The sequence below is a fragment of the Besnoitia besnoiti genome, chromosome VIII (genome assembly GCF_002563875.1).
Source record: "Besnoitia besnoiti strain Bb-Ger1 chromosome VIII, whole genome shotgun sequence".
Classification (NCBI taxonomy): Eukaryota; Apicomplexa; class Conoidasida; order Eucoccidiorida; family Sarcocystidae; genus Besnoitia; species Besnoitia besnoiti.
This window is the reverse complement of record NC_042363.1, coordinates 1,093,378-1,112,575: the sequence shown is the minus strand read 5'-3', so window position 1 is coordinate 1,112,575 and position 19,198 is coordinate 1,093,378. Positions and strand designations below refer to the sequence as shown.

At 56.0% G+C, this 19,198-nt stretch overlaps 3 protein-coding genes across 3 annotated transcripts; 1 reads left to right on the top strand and 2 right to left on the bottom strand.

The window, feature by feature from the left end:
- Positions 1 to 515: 515 nt before the first annotated feature.
- BESB_082900 (kinesin motor domain-containing protein) lies at positions 516 to 6,143 on the bottom strand (the record flags this gene model as incomplete). The annotated part of the gene is made up of 11 exons (XM_029366640.1): positions 516 to 731; positions 932 to 1,018; positions 1,376 to 1,556; positions 1,977 to 2,112; positions 2,469 to 2,740; positions 2,965 to 3,065; positions 3,454 to 3,582; positions 3,928 to 4,113; positions 4,617 to 4,949; positions 5,363 to 5,581; positions 5,889 to 6,143. The coding sequence occupies 11 exons, from the start codon at positions 6,141 to 6,143 to the stop codon at positions 516 to 518; spliced, it is 2,115 nt and encodes a 704-aa protein (XP_029217100.1).
- Positions 6,144 to 8,374: 2,231 nt separating this feature from the next.
- BESB_082890 (WD domain, G-beta repeat-containing protein) lies at positions 8,375 to 11,483 on the bottom strand (the record flags this gene model as incomplete). The annotated part of the gene is made up of 3 exons (XM_029366639.1): positions 8,375 to 8,886; positions 9,327 to 9,622; positions 9,976 to 11,483. 3 exons carry the CDS (start codon positions 11,481 to 11,483, stop codon positions 8,375 to 8,377), a joined length of 2,316 nt encoding a protein of 771 aa, XP_029217099.1.
- Positions 11,484 to 15,279: 3,796 nt separating this feature from the next.
- Positions 15,280 to 18,291, top strand: BESB_082880 (putative 50S ribosomal protein L3; the record flags this gene model as incomplete). Its single annotated transcript, XM_029366638.1, has 5 exons — positions 15,280 to 16,103; positions 16,557 to 16,711; positions 16,887 to 17,114; positions 17,638 to 17,823; positions 18,083 to 18,291. 5 exons carry the CDS (start codon positions 15,280 to 15,282, stop codon positions 18,289 to 18,291), a joined length of 1,602 nt encoding a protein of 533 aa, XP_029217098.1.
- Positions 18,292 to 19,198: the final 907 nt, after the last annotated feature.

The following is a 19,198-nucleotide window of genomic DNA, read 5'->3' as shown; positions in this document are numbered from 1 at the left end:
GAAACTGAATTGTCCTCTTTTGTGGTAGTGAGCGTATTCCGAACGGAGCTGAGTGCCGACTGGGATACGACAAGAGAAGCAACAGACTCGCCGTTCCAACGTCTTCATCTATTTGTCCTACGTCTGTCTGCACGGAATCGTGGGTGTGCCATTCACGCCCAGACGTCGGCTCGAGGGGGGGAGGGAAGGGAAGAGGTAAGCCGGAGAATGACAGAGCCTAGAATACCGCAAAACTTTAGTAGGGTCTTACCACATAGTCGCCATCCTCGTCCCCGTCTTTCGAAGGGTGTGTTGCCGCTGTCTTTCGCTCGGCTAGAGGGGACAAGCTCGAGTCTCCCCCATATATACGGTCGTACCTAGAGACGCACGGTGGAAGCTCTGCTTCGCCCTCATTCATGCATCAACCCTCTAAAGAGGATTGCAGTGACTGCGGAATTCTACGTGCTTCCAGTCACATGCGGCGCAACGGGTCGGCATCTGCGGTACTCTGAAAGCCACGAGGGTGCTGCAGCCAGCTACAGAACAATGGAGGGCTGAAGATACCATGCGTTGAAGGCGTTCACGAGCTCGATCTTGCAGCGTGAAATTTCATGTTCGCCTTGGGTCAGAGCAGCCTTAATGTCTTTCCGTTCTCGCATAGCAGCCTTTATCTTGTTTTTCGTCTCTTTCAACTTCTTCATCAGCATAAACTCTTCTTCGTCCACCACTCTCTGGCCGTCGCTCCCAGGCACCTACGGCAATGTCAAGGACGTGTGGCGCGTGTAGCCTAGCATTTACAGTCCGCTCTGCTGGGAGTGTAGGCCCCTCGACAATTACTGACACGCGTCATTGAGTTGAACAACTTCTTGAACGGCAAGCCACGCCTCGTGAGGTGGACGTAGCGTCTGGGAAAACAAGGTGGCTGTTTCACTTCAAATTCTTGCGCGCCTACCAGCATCAAAGATTCGGTGGCTGCTTCTTGTTTGAGCCGCAGCTTTTCTTTGAGTGACTCCATCTCGTCCACGAAAGCCGTTATATTCTGCGCAAGCAGGCCTGGCATGTTGGGTTTTCATTGGATCAGCAGGGTGGATATCGTTGAAGGAAACAGCATCGCTGGACTTCAGATTCCCTCTTCAGCTAGCAGCGCTCGGTCCGTAAACGGTAAAAATTCTTCGGGGCGTGAACTCACCCCTCCCTCGAAGCCGCCAGCCACCGGCCCTAGCAACTGGTGACAATGATTCCAATATGAAGGGTGATTACTTCATCCGCCCAGAATCTCTCCGTGTGACTAGAGGGGCGGAAACCGTTGCAGACGTCATTGATTTCTGCGACCGGGAGCAGGTTCACATTCAACGATGTAATAGAGGGGACGCCCCAACGGCGCGGGGTGACCTACCGTTGCAAGCGTCGTGGAAGCCAGACGTTTTTCATTGAGATCGTGTCGAATCTGCATAAAACTCTCCTCGTATATCCTGCCTTCACCCTGTTTGAAGTGAAAATACGCTTGCTTGCGGTCGACCATCTCTCGCTCGCGGGTCCGCGTCAGCCGCGCACGCAAGCTGCCCTTTAAACTTTTCCTGAGAATGGTATGCAGCGGTTGAGAAAGAACCAAAGCAAACACATTGGAGGCATTCGAAATTAGGTGCCTCTACCTCATCGCCCAGATATAGTGAAGACCGATTAATACGATCAGTATGTGGAGGGCACAACAATACGATCAGTATGTAGAGGGGACAACAATGCGATCAGTATGTAGAGGGGACAACAATGCGATCAGTATGTGGAGGGGACAACAATGCGATCAGTATGTGGAGGGGACAACACGGTGGCGAGAAAGTATCGACGCCCAGGGCGCGCGAACTCGCCTGCTACAGAGCCTGCATCTGTCATGCTTCCCCCAGATCGGCTCCCCAGTGCGAGGACAAAGGGAATTGAGAAGAGTAATGTTCTCGTCCTGTCGATGGCTGGATGATATCTCTGCATTGGCGCGGTCTCACCGCTCCGGCGATTGATCGTATAGGGCCGGCTGCGGGTTTTCGTTCCTATCGATGTTGTGCCTCGGCTCCCGCATGCACTGGTCGGGGTCGATCCCCAGAGATGCTCCTCCGACGGCAAGATCTTCGACTCCGACATCTGAGACCCGACGGCAGCACCGAAAAGTCACGGGACAAAACAAGAACCTACGGTCTCAGGGACGTCTAAAAGTAGCCAGCGTGCGGGAATATCGGTATCTGGTGATTCTTTCTTCCGTGCCAGTGTGGTCAGAGGGCGACTAGTGTTTGTCGGCGCAGACGTGGACACGTCTGCCACGAAACGAAGACGGGGGGCCAAGGGCACGCACGTCTGCGTTGTAATCGCGGATACGCACGCATAGTTGACAGCAGGCATGCTACGCGATTATGCGGGCTGCCTCATCGACAACACTACGGTGTTTGTTGTCTTCGTTATCTGAGGTCAGCTGCTTCCGTGGCCCCTTCCTATTTGCTCACGTATTGGAGCTAGTTTGACGCTTGCAGCTGTCGGCTGCACTTCGAGCGCGGCCGTTCCTCCAGCCGTAGTTTCTTTCGCCACAGAGACGTTGCTCAATGAGGAGGCTGTCGCGGTGCGCAGACCGCGCTGCTTGCCCGTTTGTCCGTCACCCGCCTCCTGGTGGGCAGAGGCGGTCCCAGTCGATGCCTGCTGGCGTTCCGCCTGATCTCGTTTCGATGCTAGGGCTTCCTGGTACAGCTCGCGCATGGTTTGTATCAACTCGTTAACCTGTCTGCAAAGACGTGCAGAAGCGAGGGCTAGTTCCCACAAATATCTTTCCGTAAACCCCTCTCTAAGGGGCACTCAGCGCCAGGTGCCCGGCAACGATCGCGTCCGGAGACGGCGCACAAAGCAGTATACGGGTCATTAGTTTGCGGATTGTGAAAGTGCCTCTCGGGCTCCAACAAAGATGAAGTAGCCGTAGAGCGGATCTTCTGGCCGATTCGCGCATCTTACCGGAGCGAAAAAATCTCGATAAGCTCAGTACCGCCCTCAAAGAAAGCTTGGGCGGTCTTCTTCATCTCCTCCTTTTCGTCGGGAGAGAAGGCTTCGTACGCCTTTGGAAGGCAAACACCAATGTGAAAACGTCGCGCGATCATAGAGTTTGACCCTTCCTCGAGCCTTTGGCTTGTTGTTCTCTCCTCGTCAAACCGTCACTGATGCAAACAAGAGTTTGGCTTCTACTCAATACTGCTCGGTTTTCTGTAAGAAGCGAGTGAAGATGGCAATCTAAGGTGGATCCTCAACAAGCCAGCCAGAGTCAAGCGATTGCAGCTCAAAACGTAGTCTACGTGGGACGGGAACCTTGTGCAAGACGGCCTTTAGATACAATTCACAATCGAACCGTGGAAACCACCACAAACGGAATGCCGAAGGGACGCAGGTGTATGTGGCCACACGGTACAAAGAAGTGATTTCACCCATCTCGAAGGCTCGTTATCATACCACTTGTGTTCGGCCGCAAATATTATTCTGCATCTGGAGCTCCTGTTTCAGCGAGCGGATTTCCCGCTCGTACTTGCGTAGGAGTGACAAGGGATCAATTTGAACATTGATAATTGCTCTGTTGGAAACCTGGAAGTAATTGAGGGAAGCGAGGTGGGAAGGTACATATTACGTCGACCAAAGATTTCCCCAGATGCGATCCCCCAAAGCGCCGCTGACTTAGACTCCGCTGTACAAAACACATGTCTACAACGATGGAGGCAAAGGAAAAATCTGAGATAGCACGCGGCTCGTCTGCGTGACACAGAGTCACGTTAGGCCCACATGATGCGCGCAGCTCCTCCATAAGTCTCTAGTGACAACACCCACGTAGGGTGGGCAGTCCGCGACCTACCGCACCGGGCAGTTCGCAAGGGCAAACTGTCGAATCGAATGAATGGCTCAATCTCTCATCTGAGACAGACATGGTCTTACGCGCATCATCCTTGTCGAGAATCTCAAAGTACTGATCGTTTCCTCCATATGCTGCAGCTCGGGCCATATGTTTGTGATCATACATGTCCGGCAGTTCCCTCCAAGGGAATCCTTGAGAAGATGCGTCAGCTTCGAAGAGCGATAGGGAATGTGGTCACGACCTCTCTCACCTAGGGCGACAACAACCTGAAGAAGGAACACAGATGACACAAAGCGGCAACCCCTCTAGTATTCGGTATCCCAGTGGTAGCAACCGGGGTGCTGGCAAACTAACGTGTGATTCTCTAAACCGCTTAGGGTTTAAACACTTAACGCGAGGCGGAAATGGATGCACGAGGAGGGGGCGAGCCCCTCTCGTTGCCAGGCATGATAGAGGGGAAAGACTCGCGAAGACGGCTGTTTGATTGATTAGTAGTATCTGTGGGTTCAATGCTACGTCCTAGCGCTACCCGCGCAATAGTTCTGCAGCAGTGCGCACCTTCCTTGCAGCACGCAGCACAGAACACATATATACACCTATTCGGCTGTTTCCACGAGATGTACAGTGGTTGCCGTTTTCGAACTCGCGCCCGACCACGAGAGTAAGATCCAGATGCCACCTTCTGGCACAACCCGCATGTGCTAGGTAGCAAATCACCTCGCCCTGCCGCATGGGATTTCGCTGGACTGCCGTTGAACTTTTCCCTGACCATCTCGAGAAAAGAGAGGGACTTGTTGATGTAGGAACTTTCGCGCAGAAGAATACCGTCAGACTTTGTCTTCTTGACTCGTTCGCAGCCCGCAAGATCAACTAGGTGAAGCTTAGAGGTCACGATTCTGTCGTTTGACTCGACCCGCGATTTCCCCTCGACATAGATGCTGAAGATACAGTGAGATCTGCTGGACTGCGTGTTCAATGTGTGCCCTGCGACTGCCCGATTCATATCACCCTCGAAAAAGTGGTTAAGAGCCTCTTCTTCTGTAGCAGCCAGTCGGACAGTCAATCCCCGAACGAACAGACCACCCTTGGCGTCTTCTTGTATCTGAACGCAAACTCTCGCGCATGCAGGACTACGCAGTGCCAGCCGAAAGCAGAGCCGTAGCCATAAAAGCTGTTTGCAGTGGCATACGGTGTCTTTGGTCGTGTCATCATATTCTAGCGAGTTAGGTGAAATACCCGTTCTATGTTCTGAGCTGGCTTGCCCCGCCAACGGATGTGGGGAAGCTCCCGCCAACGGATGTAGGGACGCTCCCTCCACCTCGCCCCTGTATGCCATTTTGAGACGCATAGGTTCCTTGCTGTCTTGTCAAACGAAGACTAAAGGCTAGACTGCATGACTCCGTTGTACGGAAGATTGCTGTTCTGCGGCGGCAATTTCTATCGCCGCTAGTACGTCCCCTCGGTTTATTCACCAGAAACCGTACGGTCTCCCTTCAGATAGCGGTAAGGTCTCACTTGAAGTTCATTTCCAGACTGCTTGCCAATGGAAAGCAATGAGAGGAGGTCGTACATGCATTCTCCGTATATTTCGGCATACGAAATGCGAATGGTGTAGGCCGTCTCAGGCCTGTTTGACGCTTCCTCATAGATGGCGCTGATAGCACGCGGTATGATGCCCCGAAGTTCGAAACTCCGAAGGCCACCGCTCATTGTGAATGTCTTGCCTGCGCCTGTCTGACAGTACAGCCATGAAAACCCCATCTCGCATAACTGACGTGACTACCGCAGATCGAGGTTGCTCCATTGTTAGAGCATTCGCTTCCCCAGAGTAAAAAAGGTATGAACTGCATATGAAGCCTGAAGCCAAATCCGGCAGAGCCACCTCAGTTATTGTAGGGCATCGAGGAAGCCACCCCCCCCGATTATCGCGCCGATAAACACTCCACTACCGTGTGAGCGATAGCAACTTATCGGAGGAAGATTCGACCGGCACGCCGCGTAGCTTTCTGACGCTCCGTAGGCAAAAAAATACGAATCATACCTGTCCGTAAACCATGACCGTGCCATTGTACCCTTCTAGGACGCTCGTGATAATGTCTCGGACACAATCGTCAAAAACACGCTCCTGTGTAGCATTGTGTAGCATCATATCGAACTTGAAATGGGCGACATCATTCCGGGGCGGTACAGTTACATCAATTGTTCCATGTTCCTCATCGATGCTGAAGATCTTGTTGTTGAAGTTTGGCGTGGGCCTCGTCCTCACGGCCACACGCACGCTGTTCCGTACCACCATTTGGATAAAGGAAGGATGGCACTCCTTGCCTAATGAGTGATGGCTGACACGACTGCCAGGTATTCCACTATACGCTTGCAGGTTGGTATGAGTCAACTGGAGTGTTGGCGGTTGTAGACTTGCCGTCCCTTACACTGGCGATGAACCCACTACTTCAGTCAATAACGGGTGGAGCACATGCCGACAGTATAGAACACTCTGAGGACGGTATTTGCTGTGAACCAGCTCACGGGACAGACTTCTAGTAGGGGGGATAGTGCCAGCGCTGTCTCCTCTCCTCCAGGTGTTTCTCGCCCGGCAGAGCACACGATGTAAGAGCGAGATGCCAGAGACACTTGCATGCGTCGCCGCACTCAGATCAGAACGACAGATAACGTACATGTGGGGTCATGCCATTTGAAATTGCGTGCGCACGAAGGAGACAAGTCAAAGCCTACGCGTACGACTGAGGACTTACAAGCTGGGGCTGAGACAGATCTCTTGAGCGCTGATCCCACCGGTAGCCCCTCAAAACCTGTATTCGTCGTGCATGCGTTGCCAAATGCTTGCTGCTGTAAATTGCTACTGAGATTTTACCATCACTCCATAGGCGCTTCGCTATACATTTCCTTGTAGCTTGTCTTTCCAGCGACAGCGACTGTCATGTTGTCTCTCGGTTGCAAGCATTTGCCTAGCATGAACTATGCGCGCTTGCCGCCAAAGGCATATTTACGTACTATAAATGCCCTACTGGGGAGCTGACGCAAGCAGAAAAGAAGCACAATACTTCTCACTAGCATTTCAAGCGCTGTTTGAAAGGTACTCTGCGCGGCCGCGTCTTGGTGAACCGACGCCTTCTTTTGTTCGCCTGTCGCTATGTGGAGTAACGGAAGACGCCAACTAGCAACGGAAGCTGACCGATGTGCTTTCATGATTCAAACGGGGGATAACAATGACCTTACGATTCGCCTGAACTGGCAAACACGCGCATTTGGTCCCTTTCCCAAAGGCACGCACACACGCATGCTGCTGCGGTGGTCGGCAGTAAGTTTATCTTTCCCGGGTGCTGGCGAAGACATTTTGAGAAGCACGTTTGTATCGGAGGGTATCCAGTGTTCAAAAGACCTAGGGGTCAACACAGACGGTATACAATTCCTCTACTTTGTAGGGGCGGGACTGTCGCCAATACCGTGTAGGGCTTACGTGTGCTTGTGGTTACTTCCTCAACGCACAAGGGAGGCAAGCACATGGTCGACCAGAGAGGTCGAGGAGGACCGCCTTTGCTTCTGCGGGTCTGTGCTGGGTACCGCTTCCACAGGAGAACGACCACGGGCATGTGCATACAGGCCGGAAAATACACAGTGCAGTGCCCACAATGGAGTTGCAGGTGTCTGCCAAGTCTTCCATGGCGGGGCAGCAGCGTATTATTTCACTTGCTCGCGAAACGTTACCCCAGATCAAGCTGGCGAAACACCGTCGGAGTTGAGCGTAACACGCTCAGGGGTCGCAAATCATTGCCGTACTCTCCGCATGAGGCTCAGCGCTGTAGTTGGGAGCCCGGTTTCATCCATCTCGCACTACGATTCCATGCACTGGGGGTTCCATTCACGCGACTGCAGCCGGTGCTCCAGCGGAAAAACTGCGTAACGAAACACGCTAGTGCGCAGTTACGGAGCGACAGTTCGTGTTTTTTGTCTCTAATGCCACCGCATCAAAGGGTCGCGATTCCCACTACGGGTAACAGATGGGACTCACCCACCTTCCGGATCCGCTGCTGCCGATGTCCGCTACAGTACGCAACTAGCGCTCGTTTGTCGTGTTCCTGGGCCCTGTGTGCGTTGTTGAGGCTATAGTAGATAAGCCGATCGGATTCTGAATTCGTTTACATGGTCCGAACTAGAGAAAATTTTCCCAGTTGACCCGCGTGAAAGAGCAGCTGCGGCAAGCAGCTGACCTGGAGAGCGTTTTCACACGGGTTCTGGCAGGATTGAAATCAGAGTTGAGAAACGAAGTGACTTCCACAAGTTCCGTGTGTGCGCCACCGACTGGCGCCTTGTAACCTGGGCCACGAAAGCAGCCAACAACAATTCAAACCCTTGCCACATCATTCGAACACAGGCCACCTTGGGACGCACAGTGAACCACAAAACAGCGTTGCCAACAGAAACCGCCTGTCTGTACCCGCTGAGTAGAACGGACCATTTCCACCGCATAGCACTCTTCCATCGTGGTTGTAGAACAGGCAAAACCATTTAACAAGGGAATTCGAAAACGCGAATATCGTTAGAGACATCCCCTACGTAGCACCGAAGCGTCGCTGGCTCCGTACTTGCGACCCTGCTTGTGGCAGCGGTTGCTCCCGCGCTACAGGACGCGGCGGGTGCTCGATGTCTGCATGCACATCCGGTGATGGAGCAACTGCTGGCGCACACCATGTAATTGGGCTTGTAGGGCAAGCGGTGCTGCAGAAGCAACTGCAGGGATCCCTCTCGACCTTTCTTGCGGCCCGCGGCCTCTCCAGATGCCAACGGGGCCTCCCTAAAGACACACAGGCGGCGGTCGTTGCCGCAACTAACTAAAACCGACTCAACATCCGCGCACAAAACGGGAGATGGCTTTTTCCCTGAACAGCTTGCGACGCCTGCCGCAGCAGAGCGGTGAACAGCGCTCGGGCTCGGGACCCAACTGAGAGCTGCAGACGACAGGCTGTGAGGCTGACTCGTCCAAGATGGCGTGGGCAGAAGCCGTGCATTTCGAGAGGAGTCTGAAAAAGCACAAGGCACAGCCACGGACGCGACAGCACAACAGCGAGTTGGACGTGGCGCAGTGACAAGAGAACTCGAGGCCTCTCAGTGCTTTTCATGGCGCCACTTCCCCAAGACCGTCCACCATGCTGACAGTCGCAGTCATGCAGAAAAAGAAGAAATACGATACTTGCATTTGCCGCCGCATGACACGCAACAACCGAACACCCCACGCGAGAAACAAAGCTAACAAAACACACTGCTCAAAGACACCTCTGCGCGAACTTGGCGTTTCCTCACAACTGCCAGTAGCACTACATACAGATGTATGCGTGCGCATCGTAGAAACGCCACGCAGAACCCGTCTGCCCCCAGAACGCGGTCTGGGTGACGGCAGTTGTGCCCCTACCTCCCAGCCCCAGCCGGGGAGCACTCCAACTTGAGAGACTGTGGAACTCACTTGCGTAGTCGAAGACAGACAGATGACCATCTCCTAGTCCCACAGCGACCCTGCGACTGTCGGGGGACATCGCAAGCGAAACCACGAAGGGAGGGTTCAGGCACTTTGTGTTCTCTGGCCCCCCATCCCTTTTGTCTTGAACTCCCGGGCCTGCGCCCTTGGCAAGCTTCGCTTGAGAAGGCTTCTTCTCCCACGGCATCACGTGATTCCTCAGGTCTTCAATTGCCCGGCGCACTTCCAGGCTCCCTCGCGGTTTCGCGTCCGCCAAGTTCCAAGCGCTGACGTTGAAGTCGAACCTGAACACCCATGCAGCATGGTCGCAGCGACATGCAAGAAAGGAGCAGCTGTTAATCAGAAGTTAAAAGTTGCTGCGTACACACGTTTATATGGGGGGGGGGGTGAGGGGCGCTTTCGGGTGCTTATAAAAAACTGGAGCCGCGAACACGGATATAAACGGCAGTGTATGCATATGCATTGGCTCTAAAGCTACGGCGTACAGGCAGCGAAAAGCATGGGCGCCATTAGACAATGTGCAACCTATCAGAGCCTGCGTCACATTTTAAAAGTGGCAGGGGACAGGCCGGTTGTCTGCCTTCCAAAGGCTGTTCGCTCAGCTTGGCCCGGCCGTCCCTCTGGCAGCATCGCCTACCCTCCTGTGACGAGGTCAGGGACTTGTTCGTCTTTGCGGAATCGCGCGACACCGCAGATGCTTCGATGCATGCAGAGAAACCTGTCCTTTTGGAGCTGGAGGGCGGGAGCGAGACCTGCCGCGCCCTCGGACCCCACAGTTCCTGCGGTCGATCCTGAAAGCTCCGCCGCAGCCAGGGGCGCTCTGTGCAGCGCCACGACAACTTCGCCAGTGTCCAGGGGAAGGGCGAAACACACGGGCGATGGAGCCGCCGACGCCTCTGCCGCATCCGCGCTTGAAGGCACATCCTCCGGCGACGAGCCGGGTCGCGCGGAAGGCGCCTTTTTCTTCTTGGGCGCCCCTCGACGAGAGGCTTGTTTTCCAGCGGAGGGTAGAACGGGCTGCTGGTCGGCGGAAGACGACGCAACAAACTTCATCTCGCGCAACTGCTGAGATGACGGGCACCACAGATCGAAGTCGTTGACCGTGAGAGGGTCATCGTCGTCTTCATCCGAGGACCCCTCGTCATCCGCCTCTCGCTTAACTCTGTTTTCAGAAGGCACAACCTGCGCGTAGTTTGCCAAATTCCACACAGCGGCGGCATCGCTCCACGCCTCGTCGTCTCCACGTGGTCGACTCTGCGGGTGCTCAGGCTTTACACTATCTCCTTCTGCAGACTCGCGTCCTGAGTTGCTGTATGTGCGCACGACGTTGCTGACTCCACTTCCTGTCTCGAGTGTGTCACGCGCAGCCTGCTCCCCGTTCCAGACGGCGCTGCCGGGGGCCGCGAGGTCAAAGAGCAAGAGGCGGCTGCCACACGCGACATACAGCAGCCGATATGTCTCAGGGTGGAACTTCACTGCGCCAAGATTCGAAGAGGAGTCTTCTGCGGCGCCCGCTGCAGAGAGGAAGAGCGGGTGGCGAATGCACGCGACAGCTTTCTCTGCGCGCAAGTCCCACAGACGCACAGTACCGTCGTCACTGCTGCTTGCGAGAAGCGAAGGAGCCGCGGGGAACGGGGAGCAGCAGGAGGATAAGCAGCCGCACTGGCATGAGCCAACGGGAGGAGGTGAGTTGATCTGCGAGCCTTCTGGCGAACAATGATGCGGGCACTCCGACGCTGAATGCGGGCACGGGCAAGCACAGCAGCCGTCACACGGGTAGGCTCCATCCCGACATCCGCTTGTAGCTTCTGAAACCGCCACGCTTCCCTCAATTTGAGACCCTCTCTCCTGTCGCCGGGGTCGCGTACCCTGACTGGGCGCTGCTTCGTCCTCAGCTTCCGGGTCTTCTCGGTCACAGGCCGACCCGCTGGCGACAGATCGCGCGGCTGCCGCGAGGCAAGAAGCAAGGAGATCGCTTTTCTCGTGGGCAGAGCCGCACAGGGGAGAAGCCGAAGCAGCAGGGGAGCAGAAAATGTCGAGGCCGACGACGGAATCGCGATGACCCTTCAGGAGCCGGCAGGCGACGGTCGGCGACGAGAACGAGGTCTCAGGCAGAGGAGCCGTGGAGCCGACCGCTTGGCTCATCTTTGCTGAAGGAAGTGACGAGTCAGCAGAGAAGGAATGCTTTGCGCCGGTAAGAGCTCGGCCTTTCTTACAGGGCGGGCAGTCCTCGCACGCCAACGACAGCGCAGGCAAGCTTCACGGCTCTCCACTCATCCCTCACTCTGCGACTGTCGAGGTTCTGAATAGGACCTTCTGTCGTGTCCTGTCTCGCCTCTCTCTCTCCTGAGGAGCCTCGCGTGGGGCGGCTCCTTTCTTCTGGCTACTGCTCAGCCCACAGCGCCGCCTTAGTCATACCCGCCCAGCTCAAGGCAAGGCTTCGCCAGACGCGATGGAATTGACAGCACAGAGGCCCCCACACGGCAACGGCCGCGCCAGTGAGTAAATGCAAAGAAAGTGTCCACAGCGAAAAGGCGAGATTCGCCGCAGGACTGGGAATTCCTCCACGCAAAACAGGCAGGATCGGGCTCGCGGCTTCGGCTCGCGCAGCGCCACCGATGGGGACGCAGGGGAAAGACACAGCCTATTAGGGGTTGTCTCAGGCTTGCGCACCGGAAAAGCGTAAAAAAAAGAGAAGGAATACATGGGTTGTGCAGGTGGCACAGCAGCAAAATCAGATACGTTACCTCAGGAAAAATGTTCCCGATTCCCTTTACGCTGCACTGCATGCATGCACATGTCGGCTGCAGTCGGGCATGCCGTTGTTCCTTCGGCTTACGCAGAAGACTGAGCCCTCGAGAAATCTGACGACCTGAAAGACAGGAACAACTAAATACTTCACTTGCCTCCTTGCTTGAGCGAGCCCGAAGGAGCCAAGGGCCCTTGGTACCGGGGCAAGGAAAGTGAGGCGCTGGTGTTTTCCGGCGATATTACACACGTACTGACATACAGCGACTCGCGTCCCGTGGCTGGTCGACAATATCGTGGCAAAATGCGCACCACTGGCTGGCCGAACAGCACTGGAGTACTCAGTGGCTGCATACACACCTTCACAGTGTCAAGGTCGCTGTTGCCTGTATCTGCAACTTGCAGAGAATGCGTCTGACGGTCTGTCTGCGAAGGTAGAAGACAATCTGTATTTGAGGCTACCGCTGCACTGCGATTCCCTCGACCTTCTTACCTGAATATGCTTCGTTTCTGAATGACATGGAAGTAAGGACGCGAGCCACACCTTTTAGGCCTACAGTTCAGAGTGGGCAGTCTCTTGGATTCAAGGCTGCATAGGCTAATGGCAAGCTCGAAACGGCCTTTGCTGCGGGCGCGAGTCTTCGCCGCGGTGTACTTCCGCAGCACCCCATCTCAATAGTGATTTGGGTGTTTTGTCGGCTGTACGGCCCTGGCCTGCTCAATGCAGTGTGATCACGCTCCCCTCCCTTGGCTGCCTCTGTACTATGTTGCCCGGAGCTACTGTGGCAAACGTAACATGCTGCTCTCGACAGGGGCGGCGCGCGGCGACGCTTGCGGACAGCCACTGCTCAAAGGAAACGTGGATTACAGAGTGAAAGGAAACCTTCCGCAAGTGCCTCTTACAGGACGTCGAGCAAAGCATGCGCTTCGGTGACCACGATGCATCCTGCGCCCCTTCCTGGTAGTTCCTCTAGCAACGCGTGTCCAAACTCACAGCAACTGCTAACCAGAGGGCGAGTCATGCCGCGGCAAATGCTCGCACGACCACCAATCGTCTCTGCCTGCGCGGGTGACCCTCTGTACACTTCTGTTGTGCCATGGCCGTGGCTCTGGTTGTTTTTGATTCTGTCACACAGATACGTAGGATGATACTGGGCACCCTAGTTTCAACGGATCTGTTGATACCCACTGAAGGATGAACGCGAGGGCCACAGATCGACTTAGCAGGAACTAGCGCAAAACAATGACGACATTAGGTAAATTAGTTTCACAATAGCATACTTCCCGCCATGCATCTGCTTCGACTGTGCTTTCGATATTAATTTGCGTAGTGTAAGTCGTGGTTTCGTAACTCGTCCGGTGGGTCGATTCCTTCAATCAATAACTGCTGTGCCTGGGAAGACAGGGCCATTAAAAGTTGTCTTGTGAGTAGCTCAGAAAGGTAGGGCTGAATACCAATGGTAGCCATGCAGATTTCGCCTTGCCTTTTTCTGCATTTCTCTGGCTAGGAACAAATCCGACAGGATTCACGCTGAATTGTGGTCTGCGGCAGTGTGCACTGCGCCCAACTTGATTCTCAGCATGATTACCTTCACATTTGAGACAGAAAGGAGAAAAACAACCGCGCTTCCGGCGTAAAAACCAGCTAGTCGCCTCGTCCCTCGCACGTCTTACCACTGACGCGTCTTCCCCTAGCTACTCTTTGACTCCACAAGATCGACCGGGACGCCATGCAGCATCCACAAGATCACAGCTGCAAAGAGAAATACATGCCGTTATAGCACTGTGTCCACATAACGCGAGCCAGTCGGCGGCGCACAAGTTGGTACGTATCGATGCGTGGAGTGGGACTGTAGAACATAAGAGATTGTCTCCATTCCTACGAACGCGGCGATGGACAGCCGGCAGAGAGGGAGAGTTTCCGGAGTCAACACCAATATGCCAGACAACTACGCACAGGCATAAGAAATTGGAGAGATGTGTACCAGACAGATGTCTCTGTTCGTCTGACTTTCTCAGTGCATCTTTGCCCGGCGCATGCATCGACAGCAATCACCCGCGAGCGCAGACGGGGCCTGGATTTTGTGGAACGGAGTCTATCCCTTACTTTGTCAGGGGAAATACTCAAATCCCAGTAATGTTTTCTGGGCCCCCTTGATAACTCCTTTTCGGACTTTTTCCGAAAGAGGAGGTCAAGGTCGCACTCGAAGCCAGTGTGACGGACTCGCTCTTCTTCGACATTGCATGCCGCAACGAAATCACCTACTGCAGTTTCCCTTCTTTCGACGAAGAGGAAGAACGAAACGACTGCCTAGAACCTGTCTGAAAACCGTCTTAATACTGCACGGCGTCAAAAGGTTTCACACTTTTTCCGTGTGACCTTCTTGCGCTGCATCTCCTGAGCATGTCTACCAGCCCCAGCTGAGGTGGAAAACGTCCCCCAAAGCGTTCCAGCCAAGTACCACGTTCCTTGCGCCTGAGTTGACCTTCTCCTTCTCATCGGGAACGTTTTTCTCTGGAAAATATGTGTGTAGAGGTATTTCCAGCGCCGAGTCGTACCCAGGGTCGTGGAACGGAGTTCCAGGAGGCTTTCCCATTCCTCGAGGGTGTGTTCCACCTTTCCCTAAACCCAATTCAGCCTCAACGCGATGGCCGCGGGCTGTGAATGCCACGATGCACTATTCTGCTACAGTTTGTCACTTTTTTTGTCGACTCCGTTTCTTCATCGTGACCTTGGGATGCTGTCACTTGCTTCTCTGCCGGCGGGACACATCAACCGTCGCGGCCTAAAGAAAAGTCACCTCCAGTTGAATTCCTCACTCCTCTACCTGGCCCCATCACGGCTTCCTTCTCGCTTGGTTCACAGCAAGGCTGCCACGCGCTTTTTTGTATTCTGAGAGAGGAACTGAGTCCAGAACCTCCACGTCGCATCTTCCGCCATCGCTCGGTTGTGCCTCGCTGACCGCATCACCCCAGCACTGGGAACTCCGCAGCCAGAACCATTGCGCCCGTCCGGAAGGGAGGCTTTTACACCATTTCCATCGTTTGGCCGCCGCCCGTGCCCAGTTTTCTATCACTGCACACATTGCACCGCCGGGGTAGCCTCGCCCGGGTGCGGCACCTAGATCGCGCCAACCCTCGTTTTCCCGTTTGGTCTTCTTCCTTCGCTCATGCGACACTCGCACACGCGACGATGAGGGCAGCAAGCTGTTTAATGACACGCCGGTGGGCGACGGTCTCCGCACGCTTCGAGAGCCTCGGCAAAGAAGTCTCTGCCCCTTTCGCGTCCGCCTGCGACTCCGGAGTCGTCGCTGGAAGACAGCAGCTTGCAGTGCGAGGAGGGGGACAAACAGCGCCATTGACTGAGCCGCGTCTCTCGGGCTGGCGACAGGAAACACGTCTCACAAGGCCGTCTCAGGCGGCGGGACCCCCTGTACGGTGTGGGGTGAGCGACGCGGGGCAAGGAGTTTCTGCTTTCTTGTCCCCCGCAGATTGGGAGCGATCGGCTCCTTCTGCTTCTCCCTTTCTCGCCTCTTCTTCGCTTTCGGCGTCAGGGGCCGCCCGCGTCTCTTTGCAGAGCTCTTCTCATTCGTCTGCCTCTGTCTCTCCTTCTCTCTCGCCTCGACCTCTCTCCGCGTCGTCTTTCGCGGCCGCTGCGTCGCACAGCCTCTCTACTTCCGCCGCCGGCGCGACGGCTGGCGTCCGTTCTCCTCCCTTGTCTGCTCTTCAGCCAAGATTTTTCTCTACTGTTTTCTCTCGTGCCCCTGCGTCTCTGCGCCGGAGCCGTGCGGCCACAAGCGGCGCGGGAAGCGGCGATTCGGTGGCTCTGGGCAGCGAGTCCCGCTTCTGGTTCAACTCTCGGCGCGGCTACGACAGCCGCTGGGTTCACCGGCTGGAGCGACTCAGAGAATCTAAGTTCTACGAACCGAGCCCAGAGATCCAAGAGGAGGAAATTCTCCACGCCGACCAAATTCACCCGCTGCTCCAGCCAGTCACGCCGAGCTGGAACAGTCGCAGGTAAGCTGTTGTCGCATCAAGAGACTCGAGGGGAGCGGCATGTTTTTTACGGGTTAGGGTTTGTGGGCCTGCCCAGGTGGCTGCCGGGAGTCGGCTCTACGCGGTGAGCTACTCAGATAGAAGGAACTCGCCGGGCATTAGTAGATTTACTTACACGACGAAGACATGAGTGGAACTTATAATACAGGATTGAACTGTGTGTAAAGATACAGTGTTATGGCTCTGTCGCATACCCCCGAATGCCGCCTCGTTCCGAGCGCCTCGCGCCCTCGTTGGCCTCCCGGCTGTCCTCTGTCTCTGCGCCCCTCTTCGCGTGGGCCTTGAGGGGCGCGTACGGCGGCTCGGCGCCCCCGGGGCCGGTGGCGGGGCGGGGGTCTCTCCTGAGTGGTTTAGAGCGACTCCTTCTGTCTAGCATATTCTCGCCTCGTTCGTGCCCGCTGGCGGTCGTCGCAGGACTGGCATCCTGGCGTACAAGCTCGGGATGATGTCTCTTTGGGACGGCTGGGGCGAGCGCCACCCGGTGACAGTGTGCCAAGTCGACCGCTGCGTCGTCATGGATCAGCGCACGCTGGACAAGGACGGATACGAGGCCTGCGTGATGGGCGTAGGTGAGTCCACAAGCGGGGTCAAATGGGCGGACGGAGGACGGAGGGGGAGGGGGGCGGGCGTTGGTGGCTGGGCGCCGGCTCGGCGGGACGCGTGGGGCGTTGAGCCGGGTTTGGAGCCTCCACGGGGTGCAGCGCGTCTCTGGCGTGTCTCCTGCGGGGTGTGCGTTCGCTGCAGGCTACAAGCCTGTTCACAAGGTGACGAAGCCGATGCTTGGGGCGTACATGCGGTCGCGGATCGAGCCGAAAAGCCGCGTGGCGGAGTTCAAATGCAGCAGCGACTGCCTGCTGCCCGTCGGGCACGAAATGTCTGTCCGGCACTTCACTCCTGGGCAATACGTCTTCGTCAGCGGCTGGTCGAAGGACCGCGGCTACCTCGGCGTGAAGAAGCGGTGGGGATTCGCCGGTGAGTGCAGCGAGGGCGGGGGGGGGGGGGGGAAGGGGCGGGGAGGGGGGGAGTGGCAGAGGAGGAGGCGATGAGAGAGGGAGAGGGAGGACACGAGCGGCTCGGATGGACTTAGAGGCAGCGTTTTGCAAAACAGGCGCATCACGCTCCAACGGTCGAGACGCCAGGAGTGCCCAATCGTGTAGACTCCCTATGTCTCTCAGAGCGTCAACACGGCTGCGTGGATTCATGTCTGAGCCTCACAAACGGGTCACCGGTGCGACAGCCGTGGACTCGCGGCGGGACGACGCTCTGCGGAGGCGGCTTTAGGTCTGCGCGCACCTGTCTCTCTTGTTGTGTTTCGCTCTTCTCTGGGGCGGGGTGGGCTACAAGATGTTGTTGTCGGTGGCGCCTGGCGGGCGCTCTCCGTCTCGCATGCATTTTAGCTCAGGCGAGACTGCGCCGCAGAACCTGTGGCTTCGTTTTGGTTTTCAAAGCGTCGAAAGAGTTGTTTTTCTCTGCGCTGCGTGTCGTTTCTCAACAGGCCAGAATGCTGCGCACGGCGTGGAGGCCAAGGCGCACAGCAGTCCAGGAAGCATTGGACAGAGCAAAACGGTTAACGTCGTCTGGCGGTTCAAGAAGATGGCGGGTCACGCAGGTGGCGACCCACGCGTCGTAAACTGCAAAGTGTTCCGCATCGAGACTCAGCGAAATCTCATCTTCCTCAAAGGTAGAGCGACCGAGCTGTTTTTCGGGGCGGGGGGGGGAGGGGGAGGGGGGAGGTGGAAGTGAGGGTCATGGTGCCTGGTGTAGCAGCTCAGTGGCAGTTCGCTAGCAAGTGCGCGAGTTGGTTAGTTTCAGCTTCTTAGTGCTCTTTATATCGGTGCCACGGCTTCATCCTTTTCTCTATGGCCGGTTTTCGTTTTGAGATTTTTTCGGCCCTGGGTACTCCCATTTTCACTCGTTTTGCCTTCGTGTGCCGATCTCAGGCTGCGTGCCAGGCTACAAGGGAAGCCTGATCAAGATCAGCGACGCCCGCGGAAAAACGCATCACAGACACAATCGCCACATTCCTCTCCACTTCCCCACGTTCGTTCCGCAACCCGGGGTCTCCTACCCCGTGACGCTGCAGTGCCCAGACACCGAGCAAGATCCCTTCCTGTTCCCCGAAATTGCCATCGCCGACAAGGAGAAATAACTGCACTCCACATAAGCGTCGGTGTCCACAATGGACTACCTCTCTGGAGTCCCCGCATTTTCGCAGGAAGTGTTGGAAGTGTGCGGGCCGGTCCTCCTTCCCTACGCGCTTATGCTGACGTGCTCCAACCTGTGTGGTACACCGATGGTGCATTTTCATGCTTTGCTCTCTCGTGCGCTTCTGCTTGCGTCGTTTGTGACTGGGGCCTCTGGCGTCGCTCTCGCCTCACGTCGCGGGCGACAATATTGCGCAAACTTTCTCGCTGCAAACGATAGAAAACTGTCTCCGCCGAAGTTGAGTCATCAGCGAGGAACCTCGCCCCCGCTCCTCTTCGCCCGGGTGTTGGGGTCTGCACGGATTTCGGGGACTGAGCAGCAGCGCAGCATCTCGTCTTGCTCCCATCTGATGCCTAACTGCCGAAAGCAACGCGGGCGCCTGCCCGCGTTGCTTTCGTATTCGGTCGCTGGACTGATAGACGAGAGCGGGCGCGCTGTGTGGAGATTGGGGGGCACGGGCACACCTGCGCGAGCTGCAGCGAAAACGTGTCTGTGGCTCTGAATGATCGCAAACGGGATGGCGAGCACGAGCCCGTGGTTGTGGATGCAGAGAGAAAAGGTCGCGCCACGCGCCCCAATTCAGCGATGGTCATCCACTGAATCGAGAATGGCGCCGCAGCTCTGAGGCTCACTGTCCTCACGCGGTACTCGAGCTGCGAAACAACCAGTCATCTAGATTTTTGCGGATCAAAGTGAAAACGGTGTAGAGCTGGATCAGTGGGAAAGCACGTGTGTGCTGTCATCTACTCAAGCAGGTTGCTCTGCTGAGAGGCAGGGCAGACCCCGTGAGGAGTGCCGGCAGTTAAGCATCAGATGGGAGCAAGACGAGATGCTGATAGGCCAGTGTGAAG